General features: G+C 52.2%; 1 protein-coding gene across 3 annotated transcripts in view; it reads right to left on the bottom strand.

Moving 5' to 3' along the window:
• dnaaf1 (dynein axonemal assembly factor 1) overlaps window positions 1–26,671 on the bottom strand; it is a 178,378-nt gene that overhangs the window by 141,806 nt on the left and 9,901 nt on the right. For all 3 annotated transcript variants that reach the window (XM_067997601.1, XM_067997602.1, XM_067997603.1), the window contains exons 2-5: window positions 14,856–14,929; window positions 12,483–12,654; window positions 8,428–8,501; window positions 2,179–2,350 (exon numbers count right to left, since the gene is read on the bottom strand). In XM_067997601.1, the coding sequence (XP_067853702.1) occupies window positions 2,179–2,350; window positions 8,428–8,501; window positions 12,483–12,654; window positions 14,856–14,910 (473 nt within the window). In that variant the 5' untranslated portion in view covers window positions 14,911–14,929. The remainder of the gene's footprint in view (window positions 1–2,178; window positions 2,351–8,427; window positions 8,502–12,482; window positions 12,655–14,855; window positions 14,930–26,671) is intronic.

Genomic DNA, 26,671 nt, shown 5'->3' with positions numbered 1-26,671 from the left:
ACAAAAAAAGGAATATTATAATGTTTTTCAAACAGCATTTTATTATATGCTTCCCCTTCAATCCTGACAGTATAACATTTCTCAGCTGAAGAGTTATCAGTGATGCTAAGCTCAGGACAATTTCACAGACCTGATTGGCCTATTTGGTCAATTGATGACATCGACTGGTAGAACATCTGGTACCAAAACCACTTTCATCTACCTCCACGAATTAATCACCCATCTCTCTCATCTCTCCTTTCTGTTACAATAACAACTTGCATTTATAAAGTGCCTTTAATGTAGCAAAACGTCCCAAGGCGCTTCACAGGAGCGATTATCAAACAAAGTTTGACACCGGGTCACATAAGGAGAGATTAGACAGGTGACCAAAAGCTTGGTCAAAGAGGGAGGTTTTAAGGAGCTTCTTAAAAGAGGAGAGAGAGGTAGAGAAGGTTTAGCGAGAGAATTACAGAGCTTAGGGCCTAGGGAGCTGAAGGTACGGCCGCCAATGGTGGAGCGATTTAAATCGAGCTGCACAAGAGGCCAGAATTGGAGGAGTGCAGAGATCTGGGAGGGTTGTAGGGCTGGTGGAGGTTACAGAGATAGGGAGAGGCGAGGCTATGGAAGCATTTGAAAACAAGGATGAGAACTTTAAAATCGAGGCATTCCCAGACCGGGAGCCAATGCAGGTCAGCGAGCACAGGGGTGATGGGTGAACAGGACTCGGAGCGAGTTAGGATACGAGCAGCAGAGTTTTGGATGAGCTCAAGTTTACGGAGGGTGCAAGGTCAGAGGCCGGCTAAGATAGCATTGGAATAGTCGAGTTTAGATGTAACAAAGGCACAGATGAGAATTTCTGCAGCAGATGAGCTGAGGGAGAGGCAGAGCCGGGCAATGTTATGGAGGTGGAAGTAGGCTGTCTTGGTGATGGAGCAATTACTAAAATCCTAATCCATCCCTTCATCACCTCAAGGCTCAACTTCTCGAAAGTGGCCCAGCTGGCGTTCTGAGCTCAATCACCCACAAACTTCAACTCATCCAAAACTCAGCATCCAACGTCCTGACTATGTTCTGTGCACCCATCACACACCCGATCTCTCCAAACACCACTGACTCCCTGTCCCTCACTGTCTCCATTTCAAAATTCTCACCATGGCCTCACTCCACCCTACCTCACACTGCCGCACACATCCATCACTCCCCTAACACCACAGCTCTCCTCACCCCTCACTCCACACTACGTTACACCCTTTTCCTCCTCTTTGTAACGTGCCCTGAGATGTCTTCCTACGTGTTTGTCTAATTGAAGACTACACTACGAATAATTCACGGGCTGTGACGCTCTTTGGGAAGCTCTGAAGGCGTCATCAGGTGGTATTTAAAAGCAAGTTCTGCTCTTTCTATTAAAATGCAATTTGTTCTACAGTATGAAAAATACTTGGATATCTTAAAAAGGGTGTTTAAAAGCAGATGGGAGCCTCGGCTTTATAATCAGAGGCACAGAATACAAAAGCAAGGAAGTCATGCTAAAAATTTCTAAATCACTGGTTCGACCTCAGCTGGAGTATTGTGGCCAATTCTGGGCACCACACTTTAGGAAGGATGTCAAGATCTTGGAGAGGGTGCAGAGGACATTTATCAGAATGGTACAAGAGATGAGGAACTTCAGTGATGTGGAGAAACTGGTGAAGCTGGGGTTGTTCTCTCTAGAGCAGAGGCAGTTAAGACGAGAGTGAATAGAGGGACGATGGGCTGAATGGCCTCCTTTCGTGCTGTATGATTCGATGATATCGTACAAGACGCTGTCAAAGATCACCTAAAATGTCGATGTCAAAAGGAGCAGCCGACAAGGTTTTCGAAGTTATCGGTCACACATAACAACCTAACATTAATTTACACCTCCGTAGCTCCTTTAACATGGGACGCACTGCACATAACAGGGAGCAGCACCAAACAGCAATGGAGGAGTTATGAGGGATGACCAAAGGCTGTGTGGAAAAGATCAGTTCTGAGGAGGCTTGAGAAGCAGTGAGAGAAACAGCAAGGAGTTTGTGCTTTTTTAATTGATCTTTATTCTGAAAAAATGTAAATGATGAGTTGGAGAAAGTAAGTGACTATCCTGTCCCCTCCCCCAGTATGGGACACGACTAGATCCATGGGAACAATGATTAGGGCTAAACAGGACAAGCTCCTCACCTGGGCCCCAAGTCCTTCTTAGCTTTTTCCTGATGTTTTGTGGAATTGAGGTCACTTATCTCCATGTCCTTCACTCCTTCTTGATCAGACAGTTGGTCACCTTTCTGCAATTTGCATTCTCCTTCACTTCTCACAGGTTCTGATCCTTCACTGCACGAGAGTTGCTCATTGGCTGAAAATACATTAGAACAAGGCTTATAGAAAGCTGGGCTTTGTGTGATCGTTCTCCCCGACTCAGAACATGTGCTGGTGCCTGAATGGAGAGGGATGGGCAGTGTGAGCAATATCAGAGTATTACTGAGAGGGGTGTGGGTATATCAGCATTATTGAGAGGGGTTTTGGATATATCAGCACAGCGTGTTATGTCAGCAAGTGTTACTGAGAGGAGTGTGGGGTATATCAGCAAGTGTTACTGAGAGGAGTCTGGGTTATATAAGCAAGTGTTACTGAGAGGAGTGTGGGGTATATCAGCAAGTGTTACTGAGAGGGGTGTGGGTTAAATCAGCAAGAGTTACTGAGAGGGGTGTGGGGTATATCAGCAAGTGTTACTGAGAGGGGTGTGGGTTATATAAGCAAGAGTTACTGAGAGGGGTGTGGGGTATATCAGCAAGTGTTACTGAGAGGGGTATGGGTTATATAAGCAAGAGTTACTGAGAGGGGTGTGGGGTATATCAGCAAGTGTTACTGAGAGGGGTGTGGGTTATATAAGCAAGTGTTACTGATTAAGAGGGGAAAAATAGAGTGTGAGAGTAAATTTGCAAGGAACATAAAAGTGGACTGTAAAAGCTTCTACAAATAAGTAAAAAGAAAAAGGTTAGTGAAGACAAATGTAGGTCCCTTACAGTCAGAAACAGGAGAATTTATAAAAGGGAACAAGGGAATGGCAGAGTAATTAAACAAATACTTTGGTTCTGTCTTCACGGTGAGGATACAAATAACTTCCCAGAAATGCCAGGGAACCAAGGGACTAGTGAGAAGGAGGAATTAAAGGAAATTTGTATTAGTAAAAAAAGTGCTGGAGAAATTATTGGGACTGAAAGCCGATAAATCCCCAGGACCTGATAATCTGCATCCCAGAGTACTAAAAGAGGTAGCCATGGAAATAGTGGATGCATTAGTTGTCATCTTCCAAAATTCTACAGATTATGGAACAGTTCCTGCAGATTGGAGGGTGGTAAATGTAACCCCACTATTTAAAAAAGGAGGGAGAGAGAAAACAGGGAAGTACAGACCGGTTAGCCTAATATCAGTAGTAGGGAAAGTGCTAGAATCTGTTGTAAAGTATGTGATAACAGGACACTTAGAAAATATCAATGGGATTAGACAAAGTCAACATGGATTTATGAAAGGGAAATCATGTTTGACAAACCTACTGGAGTTTTCTGAGGATGTAACTGGTAGAATAGATAAGGGAGAACCAGTGGATGTGGTTTATTTGGATTTTCAGAAGGCCTTTGATAAAGTCCCACAAAAGAGGTTAGTGTGCAAAATTAAAGCACATGGGGTTGGGGGTAATATACTGGCATGGATTGAAAATTGGTTAACAGACAGGAAACAGAGAGTAGAAATAAATGGGTCTTTTTCAGGGTGGCAGGCAGTGACTAGTGGGGTACCGCAGGGATCAGTGCTTGGACCCCAGCTATTCACAATATATATCAATGATTTGAATGACAGAACCAAATGTAATATTTCCAAGTTTGCTGACGACACAAAATTAGGTGGGATTGTGAGTTGTGAGGAGGATACAAAGAGGCTTCAAGGCGATTTAGACAAGTTGAGTGAGTGGGCAAATACATGGCAGATGCAATATAATGTGGATAAATGTGAAGTTATCCACTTCGGAAGGAAAAACAGAAAGGCAGTGTATTATTTAAATGGTGATAGATTGGGAAAAGTTGATGTACAAAGGGACCTGGGTGTCCTTGTACACCAGTCACTGCAAGCAAACTTGCAGGTGCAGCAAGCAGTTAGGAAGGCAAATGGAATGTTGGCCTTCATTGCAAGAGGATTTGAGTACAGGAGCAAGGATGTCTTACTGCAGTTATACAGGGCCTTGGTGAGACTACACCTGGAGTATTGTGTGCAGTTTTGGTCTCCTTACCTAAGAAAGGATATACTTGCCATAGAGGGAGTGCAGTAAAGGTTCACCAGACTGATTCCTGGGATGGCAGGACTGTCGTATGAGGAGAGATTGGGTCGACTCGGCCTGTATTCACTGGAGTTTGGAAGAATGAGAGGGGATCTCATTGAAACATATAAACTTCTGACAGGGCTAGACAGACTGGATTCAGGGAGGATGTTTCCCCTGGCTGAGGGTTCACAGTCTCAGGATACGGGGTAGGACATTTAGAACTGAGATGAGGAGAAATTTCTTCACTCTGACGGTGGTGAACCTGTGGAATTCTCTACCACAGAAGGCTGTGGAGGCCAAGTCGGTGAATATATTTAAGAAGGAGCTAGATAGATTTCCAGATACAAAATGCATCAAGGGGTATTGGGAGAGAGCGGGAATATGGCACTGAGATAGCGGATCAGCCATGATCATATTGAATGGCAGAGCAGGCTCGAAGGGCCGAATGGCCTACTGCTCCTATTTTCTATGTTTCTACGTAAAGAAGTGTGGGGTATATCAGCAAGTGTTGCTGAGGGTTGTGAGCAATATCAGAGTATTACTGAGACGGGTGTGGGGTATAGCAGCACGTTTTACTCAGAGAGGGGTGGGGTGGAACAGCAGGTGTTGCTGAGAGGAGTGTGAGGTGTATCTGCAAGTTTTACTGAGATGGGTGAGAGGTATATTAGCTAGTGTTACTGAGAGGGCTGTGAGGTATATCAGAAAGCTTTACTGAGAGGGAGGAGAAGTATTTCAGCAAGTGTTTCTGAGAGGTTGTCAGGTGTATCAGCAGGTGTTACTGAGATGGGGTGTTGGGTATATCGCCAAGCTTTACTGAGAGCTGTATCATCAAGTGTAGCTGAAAAAAGGGGGGAGGAGTACATCCGTCAGCGTTACTGAGTGGGGAGTGCGGTGTGTCAACAAGTGTTATTGAGAGAGGAGTGGGATATACCATCAAACATTACTGAGAGGGTTGTAAGGTGTATCAGCAGGTATTACTGAGATGGGGTGTTGGGTACATCGGCAAGCATTACTGAGAGTTGTATCATCAAGTGTAGCTCTACTGAAAGGGGGGAGGAGTACATCAGTCAGCATTACTAGTGGGGAGTGGGGAATACCAACGTTACTGAAAGGGATATGAAGTGTATCAGCAACTGTTCCTGAGGGGGGTTTGAGGTGTATCAGCAAGTGTTACTGAGGGGGGTTTGAGGTGTATCAGTAAGTGTTACTGAGAGGAGTATGGGGTATATTATAGAGTGTATTGTGAGGAGTATGGGGTATATTATAGAGTGTATTGTGAGGGGTTTGGGTCTGGGGTATTTTGTAGAGTGTATTGTGAGGGGTATGGGATATATTATACAGTGTATTGTGAGGGGTATGGAGTACTTTGTAGAATTTACTGTGGGAGGTATGGGATATATTATAGAATGTATTGTGAGGGGTGTGGGATATATTATAGAATGTATTGTGAGGGGTATATTATAGAATGTATTGTGAATGGTGTGGGATATATTATAGAGTGTATTGTGAGGGGTGTGGGATATATTATAGAATGTATTGTGAATGGTGTGGGATATATTATAGAATGTATTGTGAATGGTGTGGGATATATTGTAGAATGTATTGTGAGGGGTGTGGAGTATATTATAGAATGTATTGTGAGGGGTGTGGGATATATTATAGAGTGTATTGTGAGGGGTATGGGGTATATTATAGAATGTATTGTGAGGGGTATGGGGTATATTATAGAATGTATTGTGAGGGGTATGGGGTATATTATAGAATGTATTGTGAGGGGTGTGGGGTATATTATCGAATGTATTGTGAGGGGTGTGGGATATATTATAGAATGTATTGTGAATGGTGTGGGATATATTATAGAATGTATTGTGAATGGTGTGGGATATATTGTAGAATGTATTGTGAGGGGTGTGGAGTATATTATAGAATGTATTGTGAGGGGTGTGGGATATATTATAGAGTGTATTGTGAGGGGTATGGGGTATATTATAGAATGTATTGTGAGGGGTGTGGGGTATATTATCGAATGTATTGTGAGGGGTGTGGGATATATTATAGAATGTATTGTGAATGGTGTGGGATATATTATAGAATGTATTGTGAGGGGTATGGGGTATATTATAGAATGTATTGTGAGGGGTGTGGGATATATTATAGAGTGTATTGTGAGGGGTATGGGGTATATTATAGAATGTATTGTGAGGGGTGTGGGGTATATTATAGAATGTATTGTGAGGGGTGTGGGATATATTATAGAATTTATTGTGAGGGGTGTGGGATATATTATAGAATGTATTGTGAGGGGTATGGGGTATATTATAGAATGTATTGTGAGGGGTGTGGGGTATATTATAGAATGTATTGTGAGGGGTATGGGGTATATTATAGAATGTATTGTGAATGGTGTGGGATATATTATAGAATGTATTGTGAGAGGTGTGGGATATATTATAGAATGTATTGTGAACGGTGTGGGATATATTATAGAATGTATTGTGAGGGGTGTGGAGTATATTATAGAATGTATTGTGAGGGGTGTGGGATATATTATAGAGTGTATTGTGAGGGGTATGGGGTATATTATAGAATGTATTGTGAGGGGTGTGGGGTATATTATCGAATGTATTGTGAGGGGTGTGGGATATATTATAGAATGTATTGTGAATGGTGTGGGATATATTATAGAATGTATTGTGAGGGGTATGGGGTATATTATAGAATGTATTGTGAGGGGTGTGGGATATATTATAGAGTGTATTGTGAGGGGTATGGGGTATATTATAGAATGTATTGTGAATGGTGTGGGATATATTATAGAATGTATTGTGAGGGGTATGGGGTATATTATAGAATGTATTGTGAGGGGTGTGGGATATATTATAGAATGTATTGTGAATGGTGTGGGATATATTATAGAATGTATTGTGAGGGGTATGGGGTATATTATCGAATGTATTGTGAGGGGTGTGGGATATATTATAGAATGTATTGTGAGGGGTGTGCGATATATTATAGAATGTATTGTGAGGGGTATGGGGTATATTATCGAATGTATTGTGAGGGGTGTGGGATATATTATAGAATGTATTGTGAGGGGTGTGCGATATATTATAGAATGTATTGTGAGGGGTATGGCGTATATTATAGAATGTATTGTGAGGGGTGTGGGGTATATTATACAATGCATTGTGAGGGGTGTGGGGTATATTGTAGAGTGTATTGTGAGGGGTATGGGGTATATTATAGAATTTATTGTGAGGGGTGTGGGGTATATTATAGAATGTATTGTGAGGGGTGTGGGGTATATTGTAGAGTGTATTGTGAAGGGTATGGGGTATAGTATAGAGTGTATTGTGAGGGGTGTGGGATATATTATAGAATGTATTGTGAGGGGTATGGGATATATTATAGAATGTATTGTGAGGGGTATGGCGTATATTATAGAATGTATTGTGAGGGGTGTGGGGTATATTATACAATGCATTGTGAGGGGTGTGGGGTATATTGTAGAGTGTATTGTGAGGGGTATGGGGTATATTATAGAATTTATTGTGAGGGGTGTGGGGTATATTATAGAATGTATTGTGAGGGGTGTGGGGTATATTGTAGAGTGTATTGTGAAGGGTATGGGGTATAGTATAGAGTGCATTGTGAGGGGTGTGGGGTATATTGTATCTCGAGGTGGGCTTATTACAGCAATTGTTGTTCCTGACCTGTGCAGCTTTACTATAATATTACTGCTTACTGCTTGTTCCAGTGTTGCGGTGTGAGCTTAGAGTTTCTCTGCAGCTGCTCGTAGCCTCACAGCCCACAGTCAATTCCCAATTCATGGCCCCTGCTGTATTTGTAGCAGTTGTTTCCCTTTTGTTCAGAAACCCAGTTGGAGAGCTGAGGCCCACAGTACAGACGTGGCCAAGGTTGAAAAAGACTGGGTTAATGATTGAGTGTCTGTTAGGGGAATATTCAGCCCATATCAGGGTTGTCTCATTGAAATCAATGAGCTGAGAGATGGTCTGAAGAGGAGGCGTCTGTATCCTCAACCACAAGCTGCAGTGCAGCAGCCGCATAAACCCAAAGGTGTGACCATCACATCTAAAGACTTGTACCCTGTTACTCACCCTGGTGTTCCCCAGTCTCTGTTTGCACTCTCCCGTTTCCCATTGCTGACAAGGTGACTGGTGGAATAACTGAGCTACGATTTAAGGAGCAACAAAAAAAGGAATATTAAAATGTTTTTAACAGAACATTTCATTATATGCTTCCCCTTCAATCCTGACAGTATAACATTTCTCAGCTGAAGAGTTATCAGTGATGCTAAGCTCAGGACAATTTCACAGACCTGATTGGCCTATTTGGTCAATTGAAGACATTGATTGGTAGAACTTCTGGTACCAAAACCACTTTCATCTACCTCCACCAATTAATCACCCTCCTCTCTCATCTCTCCTTTCTATTACAACAACATTTATTGAGCGCTTTTAATGTAGTAAAACTTCCCAAGTCACTTCACAGGGGTGATTATCAAACAAAGTTTGATACCGAGTCACATAGCCAAAAGCTTGGTCAAAGAGGAAGTTTAAAGGAACGTATTAAAGGAGGAGAGAGAGGTAGAGAAGGTTTAGGGAGGGAATTACAGAGCTTAGGGCCTAGGGAGCTGAAGGTACGGCCGCCAATGGTGAGGCGATTAAAATCGAGCTGATTTGGTGGAGTGCCGAGATCTGGGAGACCATGGAGGGATTTGAACACAAAGATGAGAACTTTAAAATCGAGGCATTCCCGGACCGGGAGCCAATGCAGGTCAGCGAGCACAGGGGTGATGGGTGAACAGGACTCGGAGCAAGTTAGGATACGAGCAGCAGAGTTTTGGATGAGCTCAAGTTTACGGAGGGTGCAAGGTCAGAGGCCGGCTAAGATAGCATTGGAATAGTCGAGTTTAGATGTAACAAAGGCACAGATGAGAATTTCAGCAGCAGATGAGCTGAGGGAGAGGCAGAGCCGGGCAATGTTATGGAGGTGGAAGTAGGCTGTCTTGGTGATGGAGCAGTTACTAAAATCCTAATCCATCCCTTCATCACCTCAAGGCTCAACTTCTCGAAAGTGGCCCAGCTGGCGTTCTGAGCTCAATCACCCACAAACTTCAACTCATCCAAAACTCAGCATCCAACGTCCTGACTATGTTCTGTGCACCCATCACACACCCGACCTCTCCAAACACCAGACTCCCTGTCCCTCACTGTCTCCATTTCAAAATTCTCACCATGGCCTCACTCCACCCTACCTCACATGCTGCACACATCCATCACTCCCCTAACACCACAGCTCTCCTCACTCCTCACTCCACCCTACCTCACATGCTGCACAAATCCATCACTCCCCTAACACCACAGCTCTCCTCACCCCTCACTCCACCCGACCTCACACTGCTGCACACATCCATCACTCCCCGAACACACCTCTCCTCACTCCTCACTCCACATCCATCACTCCCCTAACACCACACCTCTCCTCACTCTACATCCATCACTCCCCTAACACCGCACCACTCCTCACCCCTCACTCCACATCCATCACTCCCCTAACACCGCACCTCTCCTCACCCCTCACTCATCACTCCCCTAACACACCTCTCCTCACTCCACATCCATCACTCCCCTAACACCACAGCTCTCCTCACCCCTCACTCCACATCCATCACTCCCCTAACACCGCACCTCTCCTCACCCCTCACCCCACATCCATCACTCCCCTAACACCACAGCTCTCCTCACTCCGCACTCCACATCCATCACTCCCCTAACACCACACCTCTCCTCACTCCTCACTCCACATCCATCACTCCCCTAACACCACACCTCTCCTCACTCCTCACTCCACATCCATCACTCCCCTAACACCACACCACTCCTCACCCCTCACTCCACATCCATCACTCCCCTAACACCACACCTCTCCTCACTCCACATCCATCACTCCCCTAACACCACACCTCTCCTCACCCCTCACTCCACATCCATCACTCCCCTAACACCACAGCTCTCCTCACCCCTCACTCCACATCCATCACTCCCCTAACACCACACCACTCCTCACCCCTCACTCCACATCCATCACTCCCCTAACACCACACCTCTCCTCAGCCCTCACTCCACATCCATCACTCCCCTAACACCACACCTCTCCTCAGCCCTCACTCCACATCCATCACTCCCCTAACACCACACCTCTCCTCACCCCTCACTCCACATCCATCACTCCCCTAACACCACACCTCTCCTCAGCCCTCACTCCACATCCATCACTCCCCTAACACCACACCTCTCCTCAGCCCTCACTCCACATCCATCACTCCCCTAACACCACACCTCTCCTCACTCCTCACTCCACATCCATCACTCCCCTAACACCACACCTCTCCTCAGCCCTCACTCCACATCCATCACTCCCCTAACACCACACCTCTCCTCACTCCTCACTCCACATCCATCACTCCCCTAACACCACACCTCTCCTCACTCCTCACTCCACATCCATCACTCCCCTAACACCACACCTCTCCTCACTCCTCACTCCACATCCATCACTCCCCTAACACCACACCTCTCCTCACTCCTCACTCTACATCCATCACTCCCCTAACACCACACCTCTCCTCAGCCCTCACTCCACATCCATCACTCCCCTAACACCACACCTCTCCTCACCCCTCACTCCACATCCATCACTCCCCTAACACCTCACCTCTCCTCAGCCCTAACTCCCTCTGCTCCACCATCAACAGCTGCTTGTTCAGCCAGTGTCCTCTGGAGCTCTGTACCCAGATCCCTCTGCCTTGCACCTCTCTCAAGAACCTCCTCAACATCCTCCTATTTGACAGTACGTTTATTTTTTTCCTTGATCCCTGTCCCTCCCCACCCCCAATCCCCATGCTCAGTATCCAACACACCCTTTTCCTCCTCTTTGTAATGTGCCCTGAGATGTCTTTCTATGTGTTTGTCTAATTGAAGGCTACACCGCAAGTAATTCACAGACTGTGACGCTCTTTGGGAAGATCTGAAGGTGGTATTAAAAGAAAGTTCTGCTCTCTTTCTATTAAAATGCAATTTGGTCTACAGTAAGAAAAATAATTCGATATCTTGAAATGGGTGTTTAAAAGCAGATGGGAGCCTCGGCTTTATAAATAGAGGCACAGAATACAAAGGCAAGGAAGTTATGCTAAAACTTTCTAAATCACTGGTTAGATCGCAACTGAAGTACTGTATCAAAACTGTGCACCACACTTTAGGAAGGATGTTAAGGCCTTGGAGGGGGTGCAGAGGAGATTTACTGGAATGGTTCCAGGAATGAGGGACTTCAGTTATTTGGAGAGATTAAGGAAACTGAGGTTGTTCTCCTCAGAATAGAGAAGGTTACGGGTGGATTTAACAGAGGTGTTCAAAATCATGAAGCGTTATAATAGGGTATATCGGGAGTAACTGATGCACAGGCAGGAGGGTCGGGAACCAGAGGACACAAATTTAAGATAATTGGCAAAAAAATCCAGGAGAGAAAGGAGAATTTTTTATTCCCCCAATTGTTACGATCTGGAATACACTGCCTGGTGGAAACAGATTCAATAGCAACTTTCAAAAGGGAATTGGATAAATACGTGAAAAGGAACAATTTGCAGGGCTATGAACAGGGGAATTGGGCTAATTAGACAGCTCTTTCACAGAGCCGGCACAGGCACGATGGGCTGAATGGCCTCCTTTCGTGCTGTATGATTCGATGATATCGTACAAGACGCTGTCAAAGATCACCTAAAAAGATGTCAAAAGGAGCAGCCGACAAGGTTTTAGAAGTTATCGGTCACACATAACAACCTAACATTAATTTACACCTCCGTAGCTCCTTTAACATGGGACGCACTGCACATAACAGGGAGCAGCACCAAACAGCAATGGAGGAGTTATGAGGGATGACCAAAGGCTGTGTGGAAAAGATCAGTTCTGAGGAGGCTTGAGAAGCAGTGAGAGAAACAGCAAGGAGTTTGTGCTTTTTTAATTGATCATAATTCTGAAAAAATGTAAATGATGAGTTGGAGAAAGTAAGTGACTATCCTGTCCCCTCCCCCAGTATGGGACACGACTAGATCCATGGGAACAATGATTAGGGCTAAACAGGACAAGCTCCTCACCTGGGCCCCAAGTCCTTCTTAGCTTTTTCCTGATGTTTTGTGGAATTGAGGTCACTTATCTCCATGTCCTTCACTCCTTCTTGATCAGACAGTTGGTCACCTTTCTGCAGTTTGCATTCTCCTTCACTTCTCACAGGTTCTGATCCTTCACCGCACGAGAGTTGCTCATTGGCTGAAAATACATTAGAACAAGGCTTATAGAAAGCTGGGCTTTGTGTGATCGTTCTCCCCGACTCAGAACATGTGCTGGTGCCTGAATGGAGAGGGATGGGCAGTGTGAGCAATATCAGAGTATTACTGAGAGGGGTGTGGGGTATATCAGCAAGCTTTACTGAGAGGGGTGTGGGGTATATCAGCAAGCTTTACTGAGAGGGGTGTGGGGTATATCAGCAAGCTTTACTGAGAGGGGTGTGGGGTACATCAGCAAGCTTTACTGAGAGGTGTGGGGTACATCAGCAAGCTTTACTGAGAGCAGTATGAGGGTTATCAGCAAGAGTTATTGAGAGGGGAGTGAGGTATATCAGTGACTGAAATGTATCAAGTTTTACTAAGATGGGTGTGAGGTGTATCATCGAATGATACACCCCACTCAGTAATACTCTGATATTGCTCACACGCCTCTCAGTAACATGCGCTGATATACCTCACTCCACTCTCAACAACACTTGCTGATAACTCTCACACTGCTCTCAGTAAAGCTTGCTGATATACACCACACCCCTCTCAGTAACCCTTGCAGATATATTCCACACCCCTTGGTAAAGCTTGCTGATATACCCCACATCCCTCTCACTAAAAGCTGCTGATATACCTCACACCCCTCTTAGTAATACTTTCTGATATACCCCACACCCCTCTCAGTAACACTTGCTGATATACCCGCCCCCCTCACTAACAGCTGTGAGGAGGACGCAAAGAGATTGCAAAGAGATATAGACAGATTAAGTGACTGGGCGAGAAGGTAGCAGATGGAGAATAATGTGGGGAAATGTGAAATTGTCCACTTTGGTAGGAAGAATAGAAAAGCAGAATATTTTTTAAAAGGTGAGAGACAAAAAAATGTTGGTATTTAGAGGCAATCAGTTGTCCTTGTACACGAATCACAGAAAGTCACCATGCAGGTACAGCAATTAGGGAGGCAAATGGTATGTTAGCCTTCATTGCAAGGGGGTTGGAGTACAAGAGTAAGGAGGTTTTGCTGCAATTATATAGGGCTCTGGTGAGACCACACCTGAAGTACTGTGTACAGTTTTGGTCTCCTTACCTTAGGAAGGATATACTTGCCTTAGAGGGGGTGCAATGAAGGTTCACTAGATTGATTCCCGGGATTAGAGGGTTGTCCTATTGAGTAGAATGGGCCTTTATTCTCTGGAGTTGAGAAAAATGAGAGGTTATCTCATTGAAACGTCTAAAATTCTGAGAGGGCTTGACAGGGTAGATGCTGTGTGGCTGTTTCCCTTGGCTGCAGAGTCTCGGACCAGGAGTCATAGTCTCAAGAGGAGGGGTCGGTCATTTAAGACTGAGATGAGGAAAAATTTCTTCACTCAGAGGGTTGGGAACCTTTGGAATTCTCTACCCCAGAGGGCTGTGGGTGCTCAGTTGTTGAGTATATTCAAGACTGAGATCGATTGATTTTTGGACACTAGGGAATCGAGGGATATGGGGATCGGGCAGGAAAGTGAAGTTGAGGTCGAAGATCAGCCATGATCTTACTGAAAGTCGGAGCAGGCTTGAGGGGCCGTATAGCCTACTCCTATTTCTTATGTTCTTATTCCTATTGCTATTGCTATTGCTGATGAATTTTTATCTATATGTAATAGTGCATCTGCTATCTACTCCCTAACTTCTTTCAATATGCATGGCTGCAATCCATCCGGACCAGGGGTTTTATCCTCTCTAAATTTGATTTGTTTATCAATTATCTCTACCCTTTCTATATTAAATGTCTTTTAAGGTATATTTTTTATTTCCTTTCTTAATGTCATACCCACCTTATTAGTCTGTCTGGTAAATACTGAGGCAAAGTAAATATTCAATATTTCTGCCATTTCACTGTCATTACATATATATAAAAATTAGTTATTTTATCGTGTGTATCCCTTAGTGGCCCTATCCTGATTTTTCTTTTGTTATTTATGTGTCTGTAGAACACTTTACTATTTCTTTTTATATTCCTTGATAATTTAATTTCATTGTTCCTCTTTGCTTTCCTAATTGTTTTTTTGACATCCTTCTAACCTCTTCGCATTCCCTTTTGTCATCCTCTCCTTTATTGCCTCTGTCCTTAAAGTATGTCTTTTTGAAGTGTTAATTTTACCCTTATCAAAAGTGTGGCCAGCATTACTAAAGATTTTCACCTTGTTAACCACTCACCCTGGTGTTCCCCAGTCTCTGTTTGCCCTCTCCCTTTTCCCATTGCTGATGACATTATCGACAAAATAAACGATCTGCAATTTAAACAGCAACAAAAAAGGGATAGTAGGAGATTTATCAATTAATATTTTATCTAAAAATGTCAGTACTTCAAAACCTTCAAAACTGACAGTGTATCTTCTGTCACATGAAAAATTATCAGAGATGCTAAGCAGTTTCACTTTAATGTGTGTACACACCCTAAAATGCATCTCATTACAATCATAGCGCGTGACAAGAGCAACAGTGAGGTACGGCGATACCACAATGAGGAGCAAGATACTAGAGACAGCATGTGGGTAGCAGCGACATACAGGAGATACTTCACGGACAGCAACACGATACAGGCGATACCTCATGGACAGCAACGCGTTACAGGCGATACTCCACGAACAGCAACGCGTTACAGGCGATACTCCACTGAAAGCAACGCGATACAGGCGATACTCCACGGACAGCAACGCGATACCTCTCGGACAGCAACGCGTTACAGGCGATACTCCACGGGCAGCAACGCGTTACAGGCGATACTCCACGGGCAGCAACGCGTTACAGGCGATACTCCACGGGCAGCAACGCGTTACAGGCGATACTCCACGGGCAGCAACGCATTACAGGCGATACTCCACGGGCAGCAACGCGTTACAGGCGATACTCCACAGACAGCAACGCGTTACAGGCGATACTCCACGGACAGCAACGCGATACAGGCGATACTCCACTGAGAGCAACGCGATACAGGCGATACTCCACTGAGAGCAACGCGTTACAGGCGATACTCCACGGACAGCAACGCGATACAGGTGATACTCCACAGGCAGCAACGCGTTACAGGCGATACTCCACGGGCAGCAACACGTTACAGGCGATACTCCACGGGCAGCAACACGTTACAGGCTATACTCCACGGACAGCAACGCGTTACAGGCGATAATCCACGGACAGCAACGCGATACCTCTTGGACAGCAACGTGTTATAGGCGATACTCCACGGACAGCAACGCGTTACAGGCGATAATCCACGGACAGCAACGCGTTACAGGCGATACTCCACGGAGAGCAACGCGATACAGGCGATACTCCACGGAGAGCAACGCGATACAGGTGATACTCCACTGACAGCAACGCGTTACAGGCGATACTCCACGGGCAGCAACGCGACACAGGCGATACTCCACGGGCAGCAACGCAACACAGGCGATAGTTCACGGAGAGCAAGGTGACACAGGCGATACCCCACGGAGAGCAACGCGTTACAGGCGATACTCCACGGGCAGCAACGCGACACAGGCGATACTCCACGGACAGCAACGCGACACGGACGATACTCCACGGGCAGCAACGCGACACGGGCGATACTCCACGGTGAGCAACGCGACACAGGCGATACTCCACGGTGAGCAACGCGACACAGGCGATACTCCACGGTGAGCAACGCGACACAGGCGATACCCCAGGGGCAGCAACGCGACACAGGCGATACTCCACGGGCAGCAACGCGACACAGGCGATACTCCAGGGGCAGCAACGCGACACAGGCGATACTCCACGGGCAGCAACGCGACACAGGCGATACTCCACGGGCAGCAACGCGACACAGGCGATACTCCACGGGCAGCAACGCGACACAGGCGATACCTCACGGGCAGCAACGCGACACAGGCGATACTCCACGGGCAGCAACGCGACACAGGCGATACTCCACGGTGAGCAACGCGACACAGGCGATACTCCACGGGCAGCAACGCGACACAGGCGTTACTCCACGGGCAGCAACGCGACACGGGCGATACTCCACGGGCAGCAACGCGACACGGGCGATACTCCACGGGCAGCAACGCGACACAGGCGATACTCCACGGTGAGCAACGCGACACAGGCGATACTCCACGGGCAGCAACGCGACACAGGCGATACTCCACGGTGTGCAACGCGACACAGGCGATACTCCACGGTGAGCAACGCGACACAGGCGATACTCCACGGTGAGCAAAGCGACACAGGCGATTCTCCACGGGCAGCAACGCGACACAGGCGATACTCCAGGGGCAGCAACGCGACACAGGCGATACTCCACGGGCAGCAACGCGACACAGGCGATACTCCACGGGCAGCAACGCGACACAGGCGATACTCCACGGGCAGCAACGCCACACAGGCGATACCTCACGGGCAGCAACGCGACACAGGCGATACTCCACGGGCAGCAACGCGACACAGGCGATACTCCACGGTGAGCAACGCGACACAGGCGATACTCCACGGGCAGCAACGCGACACAGGCGATACTCCACGGGCAGCAACGCGACACGGGCGATACTCCACGGGCAGCAACGCGACACGGGCGATACTCCACGGGCAGCAACGCGACACAGGCGATACTCCACGGTGAGCAACGCGACACAGGCGATAATCCACGGTGAGCAACGCGACACAGGCGATACTCCACGGGCAGCAACGCGACACAGGCGATACTCCACGGTGTGCAACGCGACACAGGCGATACTCCACGGTGAGCAACGCGACACAGGCGATACTCCACGGTGAGCAAAGCGACACAGGCGATACTCCACGGAGTGCAACGCGACACGGGCGATACTCCACGGAGAGCAACGCGACACGGGCGATACTCCACGGAGAGCAACGCGACACGGGCGATACTCCACGGGCAGCAACGCGACACAGGCGATACCTCTCGGGCAGTAACGCGACACAGGCACTACTCCATGGAGAGCAACGCGACACGGGCGATACTCCACGGTGAGCAACGTGACACAGGCGATACTCCACGGAGAGCAACGCGACACAGGCGATACCCCAGGGGCAGCAACGCGACACAGGCGATACTCCACGGGCAGCAACGCGACACAGGCGATAGTTCACGGAGAGCAAGGTGACACAGGCGATACCCCACGGAGAGCAACGCGTTACAGGCGATACTCCAGGGGCAGCAACGCGACACAGGCGATACTCCACGGACAGCAACGCGACACAGGCGATACCCCACGGGCAGCAACGCGACACAGGCGATACCCCACGGAGAGCAACGCGACACAGGCGATACCTCACGGGCAGCAACGCGACACAGGCGATACCTCACGGGCAGCAACGCGACACAGGCGATACCCCACGGGCAGCAACGCGACACAGGCGATACTCCACGGTGAGCAACGCGACACAGGCGATACTCCACGGGCAGCAACGCGACACAGGCGATACTCCACGGGCAGCAACGCAACACAGGCGATAGTTCATGGAGAGCAAGGTGACACAGGCGATACCCCACGGAGAGCAACGCGTTACAGGCGATACTCCACGGGCAGCAACGCGACACAGGCGATACTCCACGGACAGCAACGCGACACGGGCGATACTCCACGGTGAGCAACGCGACACAGGCGATACTCCACGGTGAGCAACGCGACACAGGCGATACTCCACGGTGAGCAACGCGACACAGGCGATACCCCAGGGGCAGCAACGCGACACAGGCGATACTCCACGGGCAGCAACGCGACACAGGCGATACTCCAGGGGCAGCAACGCGACACAGGCGATACTCCACGGGCAGCAACGCGACACAGGCGATACTCCACGGGCAGCAACGCGACACAGGCGATACCTCACGGGCAGCAACGCGACACAGGCGATACTCCACGGGCAGCAACGCGACACAGGCGATACTCCACGGTGAGCAACGCGACACAGGCGATACTCCACGGTGAGCAACGCGACACAGGCGATACTCCACGGGCAGCAACGCGACACGGGCGATACTCCACGGGCAGCAACGCGACACGGGCGATACTCCACGGTGAGCAACGCGACACGGGCGATACTCCACGGTGAGCAACGCGACACAGGCGATACTCCACGGGCAGCAACGCGACACAGGCGATACTCCACGGTGAGCAACGCGACACAGGCGATACTCCACGGTGAGCAACGCGACACAGGCGATACTCCACGGTGAGCAAAGCGACACAGGCGATTCTCCACGGAGTGCAACGCGACACGGGCGATACTCCACGGGCAGCAACGCGACACAGGCGATACTCCACGGTGAGCAACGCGACACAGGCGATACTCCACGGGCAGCAACGCGACACAGGCGATACTCCACGGGCAGCAACGCGACACGGGCGATACTCCACGGGCAGCAACGCGACACGGGCGATACTCCACGGGCAGCAACGCGACACAGGCGATACTCCACGGTGAGCAACGCGACACAGGCGATAATCCACGGTGAGCAACGCGACACAGGCGATACTCCACGGGCAGCAACGCGACACAGGCGATACTCCACGGTGTGCAACGCGACACAGGCGATACTCCACGGTGAGCAACGCGACACAGGCGATACTCCACGGTGAGCAAAGCGACACAGGCGATTCTCCACGGAGTGCAACGCGACACGGGCGATACTCCACGGAGAGCAACGCGACACGGGCGATACTCCACGGAGAGCAACGCGACACGGGCGATACTCCACGGGCAGCAACGCGACACAGGCGATACCTCTCGGGCAGTAACGCGACACAGGCACTACTCCATGGAGAGCAACGCGACACGGGCGATACTCCACGGTGAGCAACGTGACACAGGCGATACTCCACGGAGAGCAACGTGACACAGGCGATACCCCAGGGGCAGCAACGCGACACAGGCGATACTCCACGGGCAGCAACGCGACACAGGCGATAGTTCACGGAGAGCAAGGTGACACAGGCGATACCCCACGGAGAGCAACGCGTTACAGGCGATACTCCAGGGGCAGCAACGCGACACAGGCGATACTCCACGGACAGCAACGCGACACAGGCGATACCCCACGGGCAGCAACGCGACACAGGCGATACCCCACGGAGAGCAACGCGACACAGGCGATACCTCACGGGCAGCAACGTGACACAGGCGATACCTCACGGGCAGCAACGCGACACAGGCGATACCCCACGGGCAGCAACGCGACACAGGCGATACTCCACGGTGAGCAACGCGACACAGGCGATACTCCACGGGCAGCAACGCGACACAGGCGATACTCCACGGGCAGCAACGCAACACAGGCGATAGTTCATGGAGAGCAAGGTGACACAGGCGATACCCCACGGAGAGCAACGCGTTACAGGCGATACTCCACGGGCAGCAACGCGACACAGGCGATACTCCACGGACAGCAACGCGACACGGGCGATACTCCACGGTGAGCAACGCGACACAGGCGATACTCCACGGTGAGCAACGCGACACAGGCGATACTCCACGGTGAGCAACGCGACACAGGCGATACCCCAGGGGCAGCAACGCGACACAGGCGATACTCCACGGGCAGCAACGCGACACAGGCGATACTCCAGGGGCAGCAACGCGACACAGGCGATACTCCACGGGCAGCAACGCGACACAGGCGATACTCCACGGGCAGCGACGCGACACAGGCGATACCTCACGGGCAGCAACGCGACACAGGCGATACTCCACGGGCAGCAACGCGACACAGGCGATACTCCACGGTGAGCAACGCGACACAGGCGATACTCCACGGTGAGCAACGCGACACAGGCGATACTCCACGGGCAGCAACGCGACACGGGCGATACTCCACGGGCAGCAACGCGACACGGGCGATACTCCACGGTGAGCAACGCGACACGGGCGATACTCCACGGTGAGCAACGCGACACAGGCGATACTCCACGGGCAGCAACGCGACACAGGCGATACTCCACGGTGAGCAACGCGACACAGGCGATACTCCACGGTGAGCAACGCGACACAGGCGATACTCCACGGTGAGCAAAGCGACACAGGCGATTCTCCACGGAGTGCAACGCGACACGGGCGATACTCCAGGGGCAGCAACGCGACACGGGCGATACTCCACGGGCAGCAACGCGACACGGGCGATACTCCACGGGCAGCAACGCGACACGGGCGATAGTTCACGGAGAGCAACGCGACACGGGCGATACTCCACGGGTAGCAACGCGACACGGGCGATACTCCACGGGCAGCAACGCGACACAGGCGATAGTTCACGGAGAGCAACGCGACACGGGCGATACTCCACGGGCAGCAACGCGACACGGGCGATAGTTCACGGAGAGCAACGCGACACGGGCGATACTCCACGGGTAGCAACGCGACACGGGCGATACTCCACGGGTAGCAACGCGACACGGGCGATACCCCACGGAGAGCAACACGTTACAGGCGATACTCCACGGGCAGCAACGCGACACAGGCGATACCCCACGGAGAGCAACGCGACACAGGCGATACCTCACGGGCAGCAACGCGACACGGGCGATAGTTCACGGAGAGCAAGGTGACACAGGCGATACTCCACGGTGAGCAACGCGACACAGGCGATACTCCACGGTGAGCAACGCGACACAGGCGATACTCCACGGTGAGCAACGCGACACAGGCGATACCCCAGGGGCAGCAACGCGACACAGGCGATACCCCACGGAGAGCAACGCGTTACAGGCGATACTCCACGGGCAGCAACGCGACACAGGCGATACCTCACGGGCAGCAACGCGACACAGGCGATACCCCACGGAGAGCAACGCGACACGGGCGATACCTCACGGGCAGCAACGCGACACGGGCGATACCTCACGGAGAGCAACGCGACACGGGCGATACCTCACGGAGAGCAACGCGACACGGGCAATACTCCACGGAGAGCAACGCGACACGGGCGATACTCCACGGAGAGCAACGCGACACGGGCGATACTCCACGGAGAGCAACGCGACACGGGCGATACTCCACGGAGAGCAACGCGACACGGGCGATACTCCACGGAGAGCAACGCGACACGGGCGATACTCCACGGAGAGCAACGCGACACGGGCGATACTCCACGGAGAGCAACGCGACACGGGCGATACTCCACGGGCAGCAACGCGACACGGGCGATACCTCTCGGGCAGTAACGCGACACAGGCACTACTCCATGGAGAGCAATGCGACACGGGCGATACTCCACGGTGAGCAACGCGACACAGGCGATACTCCACGGAGAGCAACGCGACACAGGCGATACCCCAGGGGCAGCAACGCGACACAGGCGATACTCCACGGGCAGCAACGCGACACAGGCGATAGTTCACGGAGAGCAAGGTGACACAGGCGATACCCCACGGAGAGCAACGCGTTACAGGCGATACTCCAGGGGCAGCAACGCGACACAGGCGATACTCCACGGACAGCAACGCGACACAGGCGATACCCCACGGGCAGCAACGCGACACAGGCGATACTCCACGGGCAGCAACGCAACACAGGCGTTACTCCACGGACAGCAACGCGACACGGGCGATACTCCACGGACAGCAACGCGACACAGGCGATACTCCACGGTGAGCAACGCGACACAGGCGATACTCCACGGTGAGCAACGCGACACAGGCGATACTCCACGGTGAGCAACGCGACACAGGCGATACTCCACGGTGAGCAACGCGACACAGGCGCTACCCCAGGGGCAGCAACGCGACACAGGCGATACCCCACGGGCAGCAACGCGACACAGGCGATACCCCACGGAGAGCAACACGACACAGGCGATACCTCACGGGCAGCAACGCGACACAGGCGATACCTCACGGGCAGCAACGCGACACAGGCGATACCCCACGGGCAGCAACGCGACACAGGCGATACTCCACGGTGAGCAACGCGACACAGGCGATACTCCACGGGCAGCAACGCGACACAGGCGATACTCCACGGGCAGCAACGCAACACAGGCGATAGTTCATGGAGAGCAAGGTGACACAGGCGATACCCCACGGAGAGCAACGCGTTACGGGCGATACTCCACGGGGAGCAACGCGACACGGGCGATACTCCACGGACAGCAACGCGACACGGGCGATACTCCACGGTGAGCAACGCGACACAGGCGATACTCCACGGTGAGCAACGCGACACAGGCGATACTCCACGGTGAGCAACGCGACACAGGCGATACCCCAGGGGCAGCAACGCGACACAGGCGATACTCCACGGGCAGCAACGCGACACAGGCGATACTCCAGGGGCAGCAACGCGACACAGGCGATACTCCACGGGCAGCAACGCGACACAGGCGATACTCCACGGGCAGCAACGCCACACAGGCGATACCTCACGGGCAGCAACGCGACACAGGTGATACTCCACGGGCAGCAACGCGACACAGGCGATACTCCACGGTGAGCAACGCGACACAGGCGATACTCCACGGTGAGCAACGCGACACAGGCGATACTCCACGGGCAGCAACGCGACACGGGCGATACTCCACGGGCAGCAACGCGACACGGGCGATACTCCACGGTGAGCAACGCGACACGGGCGATACTCCACGGTGAGCAACGCGACACAGGCGATACTCCACGGGCAGCAACGCGACACAGGCGATACTCCACGGTGAGCAACGCGACACAGGCGATACTCCACGGTGAGCAACGCGACACAGGCGATACTCCACGGTGAGCAAAGCGACACAGGCGATTCTCCACGGAGTGCAACGCGACACGGGCGATACTCCACGGGCAGCAACGCGACACGGGCGATACTCCACGGGCAGCAACGCGACACGGGCGATACTCCACGGGCAGCAACGCGACACGGGCGATAGTTCACGGAGAGCAACGCGACACGGGCGATACTCCACGGGTAGCAACGCGACACGGGCGATACTCCACGGGCAGCAACGCGACACAGGCGATAGTTCACGGAGAGCAACGCGACACGGGCGATACTCCACGGGCAGCAACGCGACACGGGCGATAGTTCACGGAGAGCAACGCGACACGGGCGATACTCCACGGGTAGCAACGCGACACGGGCGATACTCCACGGGTAGCAACGCGACACGGGCGATACCCCACGGAGAGCAACACGTTACAGGCGATACTCCACGGGCAGCAACGCGACACAGGCGATACCCCACGGAGAGCAACGCGACACAGGCGATACCTCACGGGCAGCAACGCGACACGGGCGATAGTTCACGGAGAGCAAGGCGACACAGGCGATACTCCACGGTGAGCAACGCGACACAGGCGATACTCCACGGTGAGCAACGCGACACAGGCGATACTCCACGGGCAGCAACGCGACACAGGCGATACCTCACGGGCAGCAACTTGACACGGGCGATACCCCACGGAGAGCAACGCGACACGGGCGATACCACACGGGCAGCAACGCGACACGGGCGATACCTCACGGAGAGCAACGCGACACGGGCGATACCTCACGGAGAGCAACGCGACACGGGCGATACTCCACGGAGAGCAACGCGACACGGGCGATACTCCACGGAGAGCAACGCGACACGGGCGATACTCCACGGAGAGCAACGCGACACGGGCGATACTCCACGGAGAGCAACGCGACACGGGCGATACTCCACGGAGAGCAACGCGACACGGGCGATACTCCACGGAGAGCAACGCGACACGGGCGATACTCCACGGAGAGCAACGCGACACGGGCGATACTCCACGGAGAGCAACGCGACACGGGCGATACTCCACGGAGAGCAACGCGACACGGGCGATACTCCACGGGCAGCAACGCGACACGGGCGATACTCCACGGGCAGCAACGCGACACAGGCGATACCTCTCGGGCAGTAACGCGACACAGGCACTACTCCATGGAGAGCAATGCGACACGGGCGATACTCCACGGTGAGCAACGCGACACAGGCGATACTCCACGGAGAGCAACGCGACACAGGCGATACCCCAGGGGCAGCAACGCGACACAGGCGATACTCCACGGGCAGCAACGCGACACAGGCGATAGTTCACGGAGAGCAAGGTGACACAGGCGATACCCCACGGAGAGCAACGCGTTACAGGCGATACTCCAGGGGCAGCAACGCGACACAGGCGATACTCCACGGACAGCAACGCGACACAGGCGATACCCCACGGGCAGCAACGCGACACAGGCGATACTCCACGGTGAGCAACGCGACACAGGCGATACTCCACGGGCAGCAACGCGACACAGGCGATACTCCACGGGCAGCAACGCAACACAGGCGATAGTTCACGGAGAGCAAGGTGACACAGGCGATACCCCACGGAGAGCAACGCGTTACAGGCGATACTCCACGGGCAGCAACGCGACACAGGCGTTACTCCACGGACAGCAACGCGACACGGGCGATACTCCACGGACAGCAACGCGACACAGGCGATACTCCACGGTGAGCAACGCGACACAGGCGATACTCCACGGTGAGCAACGCGACACAGGCGCTACCCCAGGGGCAGCAACGCGACACAGGCGATACCCCACGGGCAGCAACGCGACACAGGCGATACCCCACGGAGAGCAACGCGACACAGGCGATACCTCACGGGCAGCAACGCGACACAGGCGATACCTCACGGGCAGCAACGCGACACAGGCGATACCCCACGGGCAGCAACGCGACACAGGCGATACTCCACGGTGAGCAACGCGACACAGGCGATACTCCACGGGCAGCAACGCGACACAGGCGATACTCCACGGGCAGCAACGCAACACAGGCGATAGTTCATGGAGAGCAAGGTGACACAGGCGATACCCCACGGAGAGCAACGCGTTACAGGCGATACTCCACGGGCAGCAACGCGACACAGGCGATACTCCACGGACAGCAACGCGACACGGGCGATACTCCACGGACAGCAACGCGACACGGGCGATACTCCACGGTGAGCAACGCGACACAGGCGATACTCCACGGTGAGCAACGCGACACAGACGATACTCCACGGTGAGCAACGCGACACAGGCGATACCCCAGGGGCAGCAACGCGACACAGGCGATACTCCACGGGCAGCAACGCGACACAGGCGATACTCCAGGGGCAGCAACGCGACACAGGCGATACTCCACGGGCAGCAACGCGACACAGGCGATACCTCACGGGCAGCAACGCGACACAGGCGATACTCCACGGGCAGCAACGCGACACAGGCGATACTCCACGGTGAGCAACGCGACACAGGCGATACTCCACGGTGAGCAACGCGACACAGGCGATACTCCACGGGCAGCAACGCGACACGGGCGATACTCCACGGGCAGCAACGCGACACGGGCGATACTCCACGGTGAGCAACGCGACACGGGCGATACTCCACGGTGAGCAACGCGACACAGGCGATACTCCACGGGCAGCAACGCGACACAGGCGATACTCCACGGTGAGCAACGCGACACAGGCGATACTCCACGGTGAGCAACGCGACACAGGCGATACTCCACGGTGAGCAAAGCGACACAGGCGATTCTCCACGGAGTGCAACGCGACACGGGCGATACTCCACGGGCAGCAACGCGACACGGGCGATACTCCACGGGCAGCAACGCGACACGGGCGATACTCCACGGGCAGCAACGCGACACGGGCGATAGTCCACGGAGAGCAACGCGACACGGGCGATACTCCACGGGTAGCAACGCGACACGGGCGATACTCCACGGGCAGCAACGCGACACAGGCGATAGTTCACGGAGAGCAACGCGACACGGGCGATACTCCACGGGCAGCAACGCGACACGGGCGATAGTTCACGGAGAGCAACGCGACACGGGCGATACTCCACGGGTAGCAACGCGACACGGGCGATACTCCACGGGTAGCAACGCGACACGGGCGATACCCCACGGAGAGCAACACGTTACAGGCGATACTCCACGGGCAGCAACGCGACACAGGCGATACCCCACGGAGAGCAACGCGACACAGGCGATACCT

The sequence above is a fragment of the Heptranchias perlo genome, chromosome 16 (genome assembly GCF_035084215.1).
Source record: "Heptranchias perlo isolate sHepPer1 chromosome 16, sHepPer1.hap1, whole genome shotgun sequence".
In the NCBI taxonomy this organism is placed as follows: domain Eukaryota; kingdom Metazoa; phylum Chordata; class Chondrichthyes; order Hexanchiformes; family Hexanchidae; genus Heptranchias; species Heptranchias perlo.
This window is presented reverse-complemented; position numbering and strand designations above follow the sequence as displayed.